This window comes from Gigantopelta aegis, chromosome 6, assembly GCF_016097555.1.
Source record: "Gigantopelta aegis isolate Gae_Host chromosome 6, Gae_host_genome, whole genome shotgun sequence".
Classification (NCBI taxonomy): Eukaryota; Metazoa; Mollusca; class Gastropoda; order Neomphalida; family Peltospiridae; genus Gigantopelta; species Gigantopelta aegis.
The window spans coordinates 37324345-37337742 of NC_054704.1; the positions used below are offsets into that span (position 1 = coordinate 37324345).

A 13398-nucleotide genomic window follows, 5' to 3' on the forward strand; every position below is an offset into this window, starting at 1 on the left:
CATGGTACGGTGATTAATACTAGGTGTGATGGAATATAGGGTGAAACTCCCTTTGACCCATTTGCTATCTTGTTTATGATAATGCTGCTGATTGGTAATTATATATGGCTGTAGGACTTTCAAGATCTTGCCACTGGACTGAATTATTTAGCTAGAGTGCTTGGGTTATGTGTGCCTTGTGTGGTATGTTAAAAGTAGATTTCGTTATGACAAAACAAAAAGTTCTTAAATATAGTTTATGAATATGCTAATAATGGTCCTCTACTGGTCCAACCGGAGGGAACTATAAGCTTCATCTCCATTCTTTCTTTCTGTCTGTCTGTTCGTCTGTCCCAAGTATGGTTTTCCAGTTAGTTGTTTTTTTTCACAATGCCTTGAGATATAGAGCTGAAATTTTCTGTAGAACTTTATCATGTTCTGTTAAGATGAAGTTTGACTTTTATGGCAATTTACAAATTTTTCTTGAGTTAGGAAATACAAAAATTTGTTTTCCGGCTTTTTTCTTGCTTGTTTTTTTTTGGCAGTGCTTGAAGATATTGAGATGTTATTTTGTATATAATTCTTATCATGTATTGTTACAAATCAAGTTTAACTTTCATGGCAATTAACCCATTTTTGACAGTTATGGCCCTTGGAATTTAGGAGATAAGAAAATATATTTGGCCCAGTAGAAGACATGAATTGCTTTAGCAGTACTATCAGAATACTTGTTTTAAAGTTTTTTTGACATGTTTGGGAATATTGTAATCTAGGAGGTTTTAATTATAGTATTTAAAATCTTAATTTCAGAGACGTGACTATTCTTCACTGACGAAATTCCTGCCACCAAAGATGGAGTATGTAATCCTGGTCCGACTGACACCCATGCAGATCACGCTGTACGAGAAGTACCTGGAAGTGACTGGACAGGCCCAGGAGGGACAGATCATAAGCCGAGGGGCACGTCTGTTCTCAGATTATCATAATCTCATGAAGATCTGGACTCATCCATGGGTGCTGAAGTTGGCAGAAATCAGAGATGAGGCAAAGGTAAAATATTTATACATTGTGGGGTTTTTTTTAAAAATTATTATTGTCTATAGTGTGAGTTAGAATTATTTTGACGAGAAAACGATCAAAGAACTTTTTATATAGTGTTTGTGTAGTAAACATTTAAAATGCTGTCTTTGTTTTAGCCAGGTTTGGTTGTGTGGTGGGTTTTTTTACATTTTCAATTCTTTTAAAATATATTAAAATCAGTAAATGTTGAGGGAATTAATTTTAAAATTATGGCAATTTATGTGGTCATTTTGTTATGTTTAGCTCATTCTATATCTGGTTGTTACTATCAAAATTAAGTTGAAGAATGAAAATGACTTACAGTTTATCAAATAGACTTGACATTAATTCACTAGAGTGACTGGTCTTGTCAAAATACCCTTGTAGGTTGCCTTGGCTAAAAATACAGACTTGAATTTGCTACTGGTTTTGTCATTCAGATTTACATTTAACATTTTAAAAAAGGAAACCAAACGATGCCTCTGTCATTTAAAATGTTTGTATTTAATGTGAGTTTGGCTTCTTGTATCATATACCAATAGTCTTATTCAACTTACTGTGCTAGCACAACAAATATGCTATTCAACCTGAGTCATACCTACACACTGCAGAATTATCTCCCTTGCCGGATATGCACAATGCTATCCTTGCACGGACTACCTGTAACTTCATTCTCAATTCTGCAGTCCACCTGTTAACACCTGTTTAAGCTTTGGCAAAAAGTTTTCTTTACTTGTAATTTTGTGTTTGTTTTTCGGTTGAACTTGACATACGGTTGGTAGTTGGGAATTCTGTGTTGAATTTACCATGTCCTACGCGAGTTAGTTGACAGCTAGCGCACGGAAAGTTTGTGTGCGAGATGGTTGTCAATTTCCTTTATGACGTAAAGACACACACGTGTTGTGTCCGGACTGTCGGTCTTGTTCTCAAGACCGTCAGTGTGAGATCTGCGCCACGTGGTCTCCCGACACTGGTGGAGTGCGTCGTTAAATAAAACATTTCTTTCTTTCTTTCCTGACCAGTGGGTTCGGTTCGGTTCGCAGACTCAGGTTTCGGGTACCAGCAAAATCTTGTCGTCTGCTTCGGCAGTAGTCAGCAAGTCGGACTTAGTGGGTAGGTCCCATAAGTCTGTAGACACTTCGAAAAGTACCGAGCACATGCACTCCGTTGTGCATAGGTCCACTGCTTCGTCCGCAGAGCAGGTGGCCCTGACTTTGCCTTCGATTGCTGACGGTCAGTTCGGCACCTCAGCATTCTCAAGGCCCGAGGAGAGTTTTGCCAGTTTGCTTCGAACTGAGCCAGTTGTTCCGATGCCAGGATCTGTCTCTGATGGCATCCCGACCGATGTTTATCGTTGGGTGGAGGACTCATCCCGTTTGGGTCCTCCGTTTGCATATGTTTACCCCAAGGGTCCGGTGACTTCGGTAGCAACGGACATCTCCTCACAGTTTGCACCGTCTTTGGTCCCTACCTCTTCGACTTTACTCGATAGAGGACGAGGTTCGTGCAGATACCCCTCGGCTGGGGGTACTCTGTGGCCGCAAACTCCAACCGTTCCGCACTTGGCGCAGGAATGACTGTTATGTTTTCAGGAAACGTTGTTTTGGAGTTTTGTGGATTTTTTGAACGCTTAGCCTCAGTTGGGATCATTGCTTTTGCAAACGGGACCGTTGGGTGCGGCTCCCATCTCTCTCTCTCTCTCTCTCTCTCTCTCTCTCTCTCTCTCTCTCTCTCTCTCTCTCTCTCTCTCTCTCTCTCTCTCTCTCTCTCTCTCTCTCTCTCTCTCTCTCTCTCTCTCTCTCTCTCTCTCTCTCTCTCTTTTTCTCTCTCTCTCTCTCTCTCTCCCTCCCCCTCGGTTTTCTGCCAAAACCAGCAGAGACTGCGTCTCGACAGCAGTTTGACGATGCGGTTAGGGATTGTCGTTCAGTTCCTATTGTTTCCGTCTTGGGAGACGCTGCCCCAGGGGCATCTCAATTAGGGAGAGGAGTCCATGTAGATCTTCGGGATCCAATGGACAGTGACCTGGCTTCAGAGGAAGCGTCGGTTGGACCGGATTCTGTCGCTGAGCCAGCTCTCTCTCACTTCGGTTCGGAGGTAGAGGAGGAGTGCGATTATCCAGCGGTTCTGGCTTTTGTCAGGGACCAGGTCTGACAGGTATGCGGGGAAGCTATACCTCAGAAGGGTGTCTCCTTCGGGAACCGTTCTTTGAATTTGGTCACTCCTCATGTGTCGGGTTTACCACTTGCACAGGAGGCGCACAGTTCACTTTGTGACGTTGATCACTGACAGTGATCGTATCCTGGGGGTGGGTGTTGATGAGTACCCAACGGCACTGCCTACGGGGAAAATCTTAACAAGAGTGCGCATTTTTCGTGCCGACTCCTATGAGACGTTTGGGGCGGATTTTCTTAAACATCCGGCGGTCGTTCCCGCTAGTGTCCGAGCCGCTTGTTCCCCATCGCTGCATGTGTCATTGCCAATCGCGGATCTGAAATCGTTCGAACAGCTGGCTAAGTCGATGTTCCAGGTTAATAATCATTTAGGTACGTTCCTATTTGGCTTGGATAAGGCTGTCGAGAGCCTTCCCGCGATGGCGAAAGGCTGTTTGGAGGTTGCGTCAAAAGCCTCTAAGCATATCGCTCAGTTATCTGGCTATTTGTTTGCGAACAGTCTTTTGTTACGGCGTGACCATTACCTGGCGGGTTTGAGTGCGTCAAACGTTGCGAAGACGTTTTTTCGTACACGTTCGGTACGGGAAAATTAACTTTTCGGTCCCGATTTTAATATTGTCCTAGACAAGGATTTGTCGCGACCAGTCCCGAACACTCAACCCTCAACCAATATTGTCGGTCCACGTTTTCAGGGTTCAAGCCGCCTCCGTGAAAAAGGCTGCTTTTTTACAGTCGGTTCAGATCCCATGGGATCCTGGCACTAGGAGGCAACCAGGTAACAACCCGTCTTCCACTAAACGAGGACGCAAACGTCATACTGCGTTCCGTTCTTAGTCCACCAAAGGCGTTGCGCCTACGGGTGGTAAGCGGTTGGGGTGAGGGTACGTGAACGATCGGCAGTTGCTTTCGAAATTGGTGCAAGCTGCCGGGTCTTGACCCCTGGGTTCTGTCGGTCGTCCGACACGGTTACAAAATACCCTTTTCTTCGAGCCCCCCTCTTACTTCCACTCCGAGAATGCCGCTGTTACCGTCCGCGCATCGGCGCGTTGTAGTGGAGAGTGATTGCCGAGTTTCTCGACAAAGGGGCCATCCAGAGAGTCAGTCTGGACACTTCTGGATTTTATTCTCATCTTTTCTTCGCCAAGAAGAAAAATGGGGAATGGAGACCAATCCTAAATTTGAAAATGGAAACGGTTCATTCGGTCCGGAACCTGCTTCAAACTGGGGAGTGGGCTGCGTCGATCGATCTGAAAGACTCATACCTCCATGTCACGGTGCACAAGGCGTTTTGGAAGTTTCTGCGCTTCCTGTTCGACGGGAAAGTGTGCGAGTTTCGTGTGCTCCAATTCAGTTTGGCGACGAGTCCCCATGCTTTTACACGTGTGGTAAAAGCGGTGGTAGGTCATGTTCATCCGTTAGGGGTTCAGATGCATACCTATTTGGACGATTGGTTGATCCCAGCTTCGTCGCAACAGGAGTGTCAGACCAATGTCGGGTTGGTTTTGGACACGATCCTCCAATTGGGTTTTATTCCTAATTGGGTGAAATCGGAGTTAACGCCGCCTCAGATTTTCACATATCTCGGAGTGGTTTCGATCTTGTGGTAGCGTCGGTTCGTCCCACCGATGTGCGTATCCACAATTTTCAAACGTCGGCACGACGTTTGATGGGGGAGCAAAGTACTGCGGTACGATCTCTCCACGTGGTGTTGGGCCACCTCGAATCTCTGGCCTCATTGATCGTGCGGTTCAGACGATTCAAACGACCACTCCAGTGGCATTTGTCCCCATGGTGGGACGGTCACAATTGGGACACGATAGTGCCTCTGGGCCCATGGTTCACTCATCCGATACAGGAGTGCCTGTTGGACAAGTGCATGGCCCTATCGGTTCCGTTGCACCCCCCTGCTCCGGATCTGATCCTTTTCACGGATGCGTCGCTGCACGGGTACGGGGCGCATCTGTTGGATCAACACATTTCAGGGGTATGGAATCTCTCTGAGATTAACTGTCTTCATTTCCAGTGTGTTCTTCGACACCGTCGAATTTTGTTGAGATGTGACAATACGTCGGTAGTGGCATATCTCAATCATTGGGGTGGAACCAAATCGGAGACTTTGCTTTGCAAAGCTCTTGCGATTTTGGAATTCTGCGACCAACTAGGGACAACTCTGTGGGCGAAACACATTCCTTCATTGGTGAATGTGTTAGCCGATGCCCTCAGTCGACATACCCCTGTTCAGACGGAGTGGATGTTGAACAAAGGGGTGGTCGCAGCGGTTCTTCGGGTGTGGGGCAGTCCACAGGTGGACATGTTTGCCACACGGTTGAACAACCAATTGCCGGTGTTCGTGTTCCCGGTACCGGACACATTAGCGTTGGAGTACGATGCGTTGAGTATGGATTGGACGGGACTGGATTTTTTATGCCTTCCCTCCTCTTGTCTTACTCGGCAAGGTGTTGACCAAAGTGGTTCAGGAACCTTGTCACGTGACGTTGATAGCTCCTCTGTGGGTGGCGCAGCCCTGGTTTCCACAGCTCCTGTCACTGTTAGTGGCAGTCCCGTTCCAGTTACCAGTGTTGTCCGATCTACTCAGCCAGCGACTGAGTCAGACGGTGTGGCATCCGAAGCCAGAGGTCTTCCGGTTTTACGCGTGGAGGTTATCAGGGCTTCCTTGTGACACAAAGGTTTTTCGACAAGAATTGCGCATCTCGTCTCTCCAGCAAAGCACAGATCTACCGAGTCGGTTTATCAGTGTCACTGGCGTATGTGGGTTCGTTGGGCGAACGCACGGGATTTTGATTCCTTATCGCCTACTGTCAACGATTTAGCGGAGTACTTTCTGGCGTTGGTCCAAAAAAGGAAACTTAAAGTCACGACAGTGAAAATTCACAGAGCTGCGATGTTTGGATGTCGTGACTTTTCTACGAACTTGTTGTTGCATGATTTACTTAAATCATTGCAATCCACGGTTGAACGACCTTCCATTATTCCGAAATGAAATGTCTTTCTTGTGTTACATGCTCTTAAGGTTGCGCCTTATGAGCCGTTGAGGTTTGCTAGTCTTCGTGCCTTGACGTGGAAAAGACTGTTTCTGGTTTCGCTGGCTGCTTGTCGGATCAGTGAGATACATGCTTTTTTGCATGACTTGGTTGATTACAATTCGGACGGGTCTGTCACTTTACGTACCGACCCTATCTTTGTTGCTAAAAACCAGTCTCCGGTGGAAGAGTTTCCATCTACTGTAATTCACAGTTTATCTCGTACACTGTTATCTGACAACTCTGATAGACTTCTTTGCCCGGTGAGAGCATTGAAGTATTATTTGGAGCGTACGAAAAACCGGCGGCAGGGTAAAAAGAGATTGTTTATTTCTTATACCATTAGGCCGGGTGATGTCACAAAAAATGCTTTGTCTCGATGGATAGCAGCTATCATCAAGTTAGCATATGAGATGGCGGGTGTTGCGGAATTTCTCTGTTAAACCACATGAAATCCGAGCCATTTCTGCTTCCCTGAATTTTCATGACTCTTTAGATATTATAACGGTCATGAATGCAGGGGTTTGGAAAGGACGGCACACTTTTGACCGTTTCTATTTGCGGAATATGGCGGTTGGTCCTGATGGTACGCGTAGGATCTAGACAGTCATTGCGGCTCAACACGTCGTGTCTGTGCGCAGGGCAACGGAAAGGGGTCGACCTCTTTTCCGTCCGACTGCCATCGATTCACGCTTCGGACATGTTTAACACTCCCTTTTCTGAGGGATGAGGTTTTTTTTTGTTTTTTTTTTACTCCTTGTTACCGTATGTCGTGGTTCATCCTATCCATGTCGTTACTTCAAAGGAGCTTTTTGGGTACGGGTAAGTCCTCTATTTTCTTACCTCCTCCCATTAATGTCATTGCACGTCCGTTATAGCATATTTGTTGTGCTAGCACAGTAAGTTGAATAAGACTATTAGAATTTTTTTTTCTAATTTTCATTATTCATACTTACCTAGTGCTAGCACAACAAACTATACCTCCCACCCACCCCTATGAGGCTTTCCCTCGGTGAGTTTGGGAGGACTTTGAACCGAGAATGAAGTTACAGGTAGCCCCTTGCAAGGATAGCATTGCGCATATCCGGCAAGGGAGAGAATTCTGCAGTGTGTAGGTATGACTCAGGTTGAATAGCATATTTGTTGTGCTAGCACTAGGTAAGTATGAATAATAATGAAAATTAGAAACAAATTTTCTAAATGTTTGATATCCAGTAAGCTATGATTAATAAATCAATGTGCTCTAGTTGTGTTGTTAAACAAAACAAACTTTTCTTCTTTTTTTCTTGTGTCATACTTTGGGGCATATTTCTTTTTTAAAAACCTTGCAGACTGGTTTATCTTAGACTTGTTTATACATAGTCTCTCACTATTGTTTTAAATTATTATTCAAGACTATTTATACATATTCTCTCACTATTTTTTTAATTATTATTAAAGACAGGTCATTTATACATATTCTCTCACTGTTTTTTAAATTATTATTAAAGACGACATTTATACATATTCTCTCACTGTTTTTTAAATTATTATTAAAGACAGGACATTTATACATATTCTCTCACTGTTTTTTAAATTATTATTAAAGACAGGACATTTATACATATTCTCTCACTGTGTTTTAAATTATTATTAAAGACAGTATATTTATACATATTCTCTCACTGCTATTATTATTTTTTATAGAGACAGTATAATGATGAGGATGACCTTGATGATGATGGATCCGATTTGGATTCATTTATTGATGATGAGGATGATGAGGAAGAAGAAGAGTTGTCTGCGCAGACTGATTCTGACAGTGGTGACAGTTTGTTAGAAAAGAAGAAAAACAAAAAGGGTGAAAATTCACACAGTGGAGGGGAAGGTACAAGTGGTGGTGCCAGGCGCAGCACTAGAAGGTTTGTGAATCTTCTTTTTCATGTTACTGCATTCACTGGTAGAGTGACGGAACGTAGCCCAGTGGTAAAGCGCAATCGGTCTAGGATCGATCTCCGTCAGTGAGCCCATTGGGCTATTTCTCGTTCTGGCCAATGGTATATCAAAGGCTGTAGTATGTGCTATCCTGTTTGTGGGATGGTGCATATATAAGATCCCTTGCTACTAATGGAAAAATGTAGCGGGTTTCCTCTAATAGTATGTCAAAATTACCATATGTTTGACATCCAGTAGCCGATGATTAATAAGTCAATGTGCTCTAGTGGTGTCGTTAAACATGTTCCACATGTGGTATGTTAGTTGGTTGTAGTTCTGTTTTTTCTCTTGGAAAGTGCGTTATATTTATCTCAGTTGACTCAAAGGGCCATATGAGCTTATGTAGGGTCCGTGCATCAATTTTTCATATTTTCAACTATCTCTAAGTTCTGCTTGTCAGACTTTTACCAAATATGGTCCATATGGTCTTCTCATAGCTCTGACCAAGTGTTCTTATTCTTAAAGAATTCTGACCCTGATTTATGCATATTTTTTGGACATTATTTTAGACATTATTGGTAATACAGAAAACGGTATAATGTTTTCACACTTTTGCTTATCCCCAGATTTAAAAAGTGAGTTATTTATGCATGTTTCATTACTCAGGAAATATCTCCTGTGTTATACTTTTCTTCATCATGGTTACAAGTGATTGGATTATAACAGCTGCAGCCAATTTAACAAAGTGTAATCCTATGTCATCCAGTCCCTTTGATTGTTTACATCACAGTTTTGGAGTTGTTCAAGTACATTTTTGGATGTAACTAGTCAGTGTTTCTGCTAGAAAGAAGTTTTTGGGTATGGCTCTATGGAATTGAATGCAACCACAGTCAACAGGGTGTATGGGGGCCTTCCCCGGAAAGAAAATTGGTTATGGGTTAAGATAATCATACAGTATGGCGCCATACCCATTTTACCCTCTGGCAGAAACTCTGCTAGTGGAATGGTGGACTTGACCAGCTGCTAGTTTAATTTTTTAAGGTGCTGTTATTTGAAGGTGTTGCAGTTGTTTAATCCTGTTTAGTTGAATTGATAATATAATGATTAAAGTGATTACTTATGTTTCATTTGTTTACTGCTTGGTGGTGGGTTTTTTTTTTTTTTATCATCCTTAGTTGAAGCAATCAAAGTGTTATCTTTGTGATTAATGTTACATTCATTTAGTGCTCGTGACTATCATGAATTCACAAGTTCCAAAATGTGAACATGAACTCACCAAGTGGCGAGCGTTCAGTCAATTTATAGACAACAATCTCACACACCCCAACTCATAACTGCACAAATGATTTGTGTTTGTTAAGCCATTATCCCCACAAGTTGGGGAGATAGAGACAAAATCTGTCCCATTTCACAAGTTGTGCTCACGGGTTATTTTGTCAAACGAACACTCCTCACAATTTGTAAATATACTACTCAAAAGAATTTAAGGGTCAAAAATGTATAACCAAATAAGTTTCAGAGTGTATTAGATTGATGATGTAAACTACACCAAATTTTTTATTTATTGTTCCATATTTACAAAAAACCCACAAATAAACGTCACTGTATACAATATTACAAGAAAGTCACATGACATGCTGTCAAAGTTGAAGGTTGTCAAACATGGATTTTACACATTAGAACATTCGTTTAATAGTGTGTGAATCCACCCCTGGCGCGAATACACTCGACACATCGTTGCCTCATGCTGTTGATCAGATGTCTGAAGAACTCTTGGGGAATGGCCTGCCACTCTGCCATAAGAAGTTGACCCAGATCATGAAGGTTGGCCGGAGGGGCATGGTTATCCCGAACTCTCCTGCCTAATTCATCCCAGGCGTGCTCTATTGGGGCCAAGTCAGGCGAATATGCTGGCCAATCCATCCTGGCGATACCTTGTTGTCTGAGAAAGTCCGTTACCACCCTAGCGCGGTGGGGTCTGGCATTGTCATCCTGCAGAACTGCCCCGCCACCAATCTGCTGAAGGCCTGGGAGAACCAACGGCCGGATAATCTCATTCAGATAGCGGATTCCATTCAGATTGCCATCCACCACATAGAGGGGGGTCCTGTGGTGGATAGAGATGCCGCCCCACACCATGACGCTGCCACCACCGAACCGGTGACATTGTCTAACGTTAACGTCAGCCAAGCGCTCCCCAGGACGTCTGTAGACACGAACCCGACCGTCGTTGAACTGGAGACTAAACCTGGACTCATCAGTGAACATCACTCGACCCCACTGAACACGTTGCCACCGCAGATGAAGCGTGCACCAGTGACGTCTGGCCGTTCTGTGATGTGGTAGGAGTGGTGGTCGAACAGCCTGGCGACGGCAGCGTAGATTATTGGCTCTCAGACGATTGCGTATGGTTTGATCAGACACTCGAGTTCCAGTCGCAGTCCGCAGATTGTCACGTAATCGGCGTGCAGTGGTTGTGCGTTGACGTAGAGCCATATTGGTGATGTAGCGGTCCTCTCTATTTGTAGTGCTTTGGGGTCTTCCCGAACGTGGACGATTTCGAACAGAATTCGTTGCTTGGTACCGTTGCCACAGTCGGCCAACGACACTCTGACTGACACCAAGTCTCAGAGCAACATTTCTTTGCGTATTGCCATCCTGAAGCCAAGCAATAGCCCTTCCTCGATCTTCGATAGTCAGTTGAAGTCGTACCATTGTCGAATTTGGAGTGTGCACCGTACACGAACGCAAGCTCCAATTATACAGAAATTCAGCATTGGGAACATGGAATACACGTGCAAAGCGTGCAAATGAAGCGCTTTGTGAAAAAGCAAGTTATGGGCACTTAGCAGACCTTTCGCTTTCGCCATAATTTACGTGCAAATGTAAGCATGTTTTCGCCATTAGAACTAGTCGACAGTGTCAATGACAGTGGATTTTAATTCATTTATGGGTTGCTTAGACCCACTTTCGTCAAAATGGAACAATACCATGCGTGACATTATGGTCTAGCTAATATAATTGACATTCAGAAAATAGTGCTGCAACGATAAACCGGTATACCGCGATAATTGATCAGCTCGATACGAACCGCGGTACAGTTTTGCGTATCGCGATTTTTATACGCTATTTTTTTTCCTTGTATTTTATTTGACTTGAAATAGGCAAATAAACAAACAAAAACCACATCATTTTATTAATTGGTGGTGACAGGAAGTGTAACTATCACGTTAAGCGTAGTCGGCTTACTTGTTGGCATACGAAGTGATAGGTCGGTTATACTTGGTTCTAACTTCTAAACAAAACGTGTTTAATGTCCATTGAAAATAACCAGTTAACGATAATTACAAATAAATGTTTTGTTACTTACACATTATCATTCATTGTTCATTTACGTTGGAATACGGCTACGGCTATCATCTTCAAAGAAATAAACCAACAAGTGAGAATCACACTTCGCTGTTTTTCACTGAACTCGGAATACTTCAGCCGATCGTTCAAAATACCTCGGCTAATAACCTCGGCTCTGGTTTGGTCGATCTGCCGAAACATAGCGACTCAATACGTACATTTCCGTGTTAAGCGAGCAGCAACGGAAAAGCCCGATAGTAAGGATTTCCGAATGTGACAATTTATAAATAGTTTGACACCGTCACACCGGTGTTCTAGTAGACAAGTAATGTGTTAAAAAATAAAAATATGGCCTAAAACATTTAGCCTGACAGCTGAAACTAATAAAAATCATTAAAAAGTTATGCCTTCTGTTTTCATTTAAAAAAAAGACCCAACCCATAAATATTAAATTTAAATAATATCAACTATATTGCAATACATATTGCAATACGGTTTCTTATATCGCAATACGGTTTTGACCGTATCGTTGCACCCCTATCAGAAAATAATGTCGAAAATATCGTCTGACCCTTAAATTCTTTTGAGTAGTATATGATATTCATGACTTCTAATGAACACAGTATTAGCTTTTGGAGGATTTTATGAGTGGCAGCTGGGTTGGTTGTTTTTACTTCAATAGAAGATCAGTTCAGGTGGGTTTTTTAAATGAATATGACATCTCTTTTAGTCGTAATCCTGTTCAAAGTGATGGGGAAGAAGTCGTAAAAGACTGGAAAACACGTTCTCGAGGAGGTGATGGAGGTAAGATTATTATTTTATGTAAATAGAGGTACTCCTAGGTAGCATTCCATAAATCAGCTGAGAATGTTCATTAAGCGTTATTTCATGGTATGCACTTGGGAGTTTTTGACTGGCCAATCAGACCACTCACAGCAACCCTTTGACTTGCCCGTACAACTTTTGAATGGCCTGCAACCGAATTTTGTTTATAAAAACAAAAGAAACTTGCTTAAATTGCACTTTAAAAACATGTTATCATATCATACAAACAATAATAACAGCACAAAAGAAGGAAACAGAACTTGTTTTAGTTTTATTACAAACTTGTAATTAAATTATAATTATTATAACACTGTTCTTCATTTAAAGAAATAATATTATTTGTCTTCACTATCCACACTGTTGAAAAACTTAAAATAATGTTCTTCTTTTGAAAACTAACAATGTTGTTCTTGTCTCCAAAAAGAATGTCATTCACTGTTGAAAATATATACAATGTTCTTAAACGTTGCTAAATTCTTCTTTCTTAACAAATATATAATAAATGTTTATAAAACTTTTCTTATATTACACCAATCAACTAGCCGGCAAGGCTTGCAACGTTTAATTTAAAAAAATTATCAATCTAAACTACGTCACGCCATTACATGATGTCACTTATAACAATGCTGTTTAGCACTACTAAACCCAATACATTTAATTGTTATAACAACCATTACAAATATAAATTCTAATAATTTAATTTTATAAAACAATATGACTTTGTTACTTTGATAACTTGATTTAATAAAAAGATTAAATCTTATTATATTGTCACGGGACCCACACAATCAAACATCTGGAATGTTTTACCAAGGCTCAGTCTTGGAATGAATAAGGTGCTTTTATGGCCGTATGACGAGGAATTTAAAAAATACTAAGCTGACAGCAATCTATACAAACAATAATCACACATTTAGGACAGCAGTCTTGTGTGCTTTAGAGTCACCTCTTGTTGCATACAAATGTTACAAAACATTTCCCCATCTTCGTGTCGTAGCCACGGAAGGCCCTCACACCATGACAACATGTATTTTCTTACTCTGCTCTCTGCTTTGTAC

The 13398-nt window shown here is 42.1% G+C and overlaps 1 protein-coding gene across 1 annotated transcript in view; it reads left to right on the forward strand.

Moving 5' to 3' along the window:
* LOC121375399 (transcriptional regulator ATRX-like) overlaps nt 1–13398 on the forward strand; it is a 71284-nt gene that overhangs the window by 40735 nt on the left and 17151 nt on the right. The window contains exons 21-23 of the mRNA XM_041502829.1: nt 790–1029; nt 7937–8151; nt 12246–12319. Of these exons, the coding sequence (XP_041358763.1) occupies nt 790–1029; nt 7937–8151; nt 12246–12319 (529 nt within the window). The remainder of the gene's footprint in view (nt 1–789; nt 1030–7936; nt 8152–12245; nt 12320–13398) is intronic.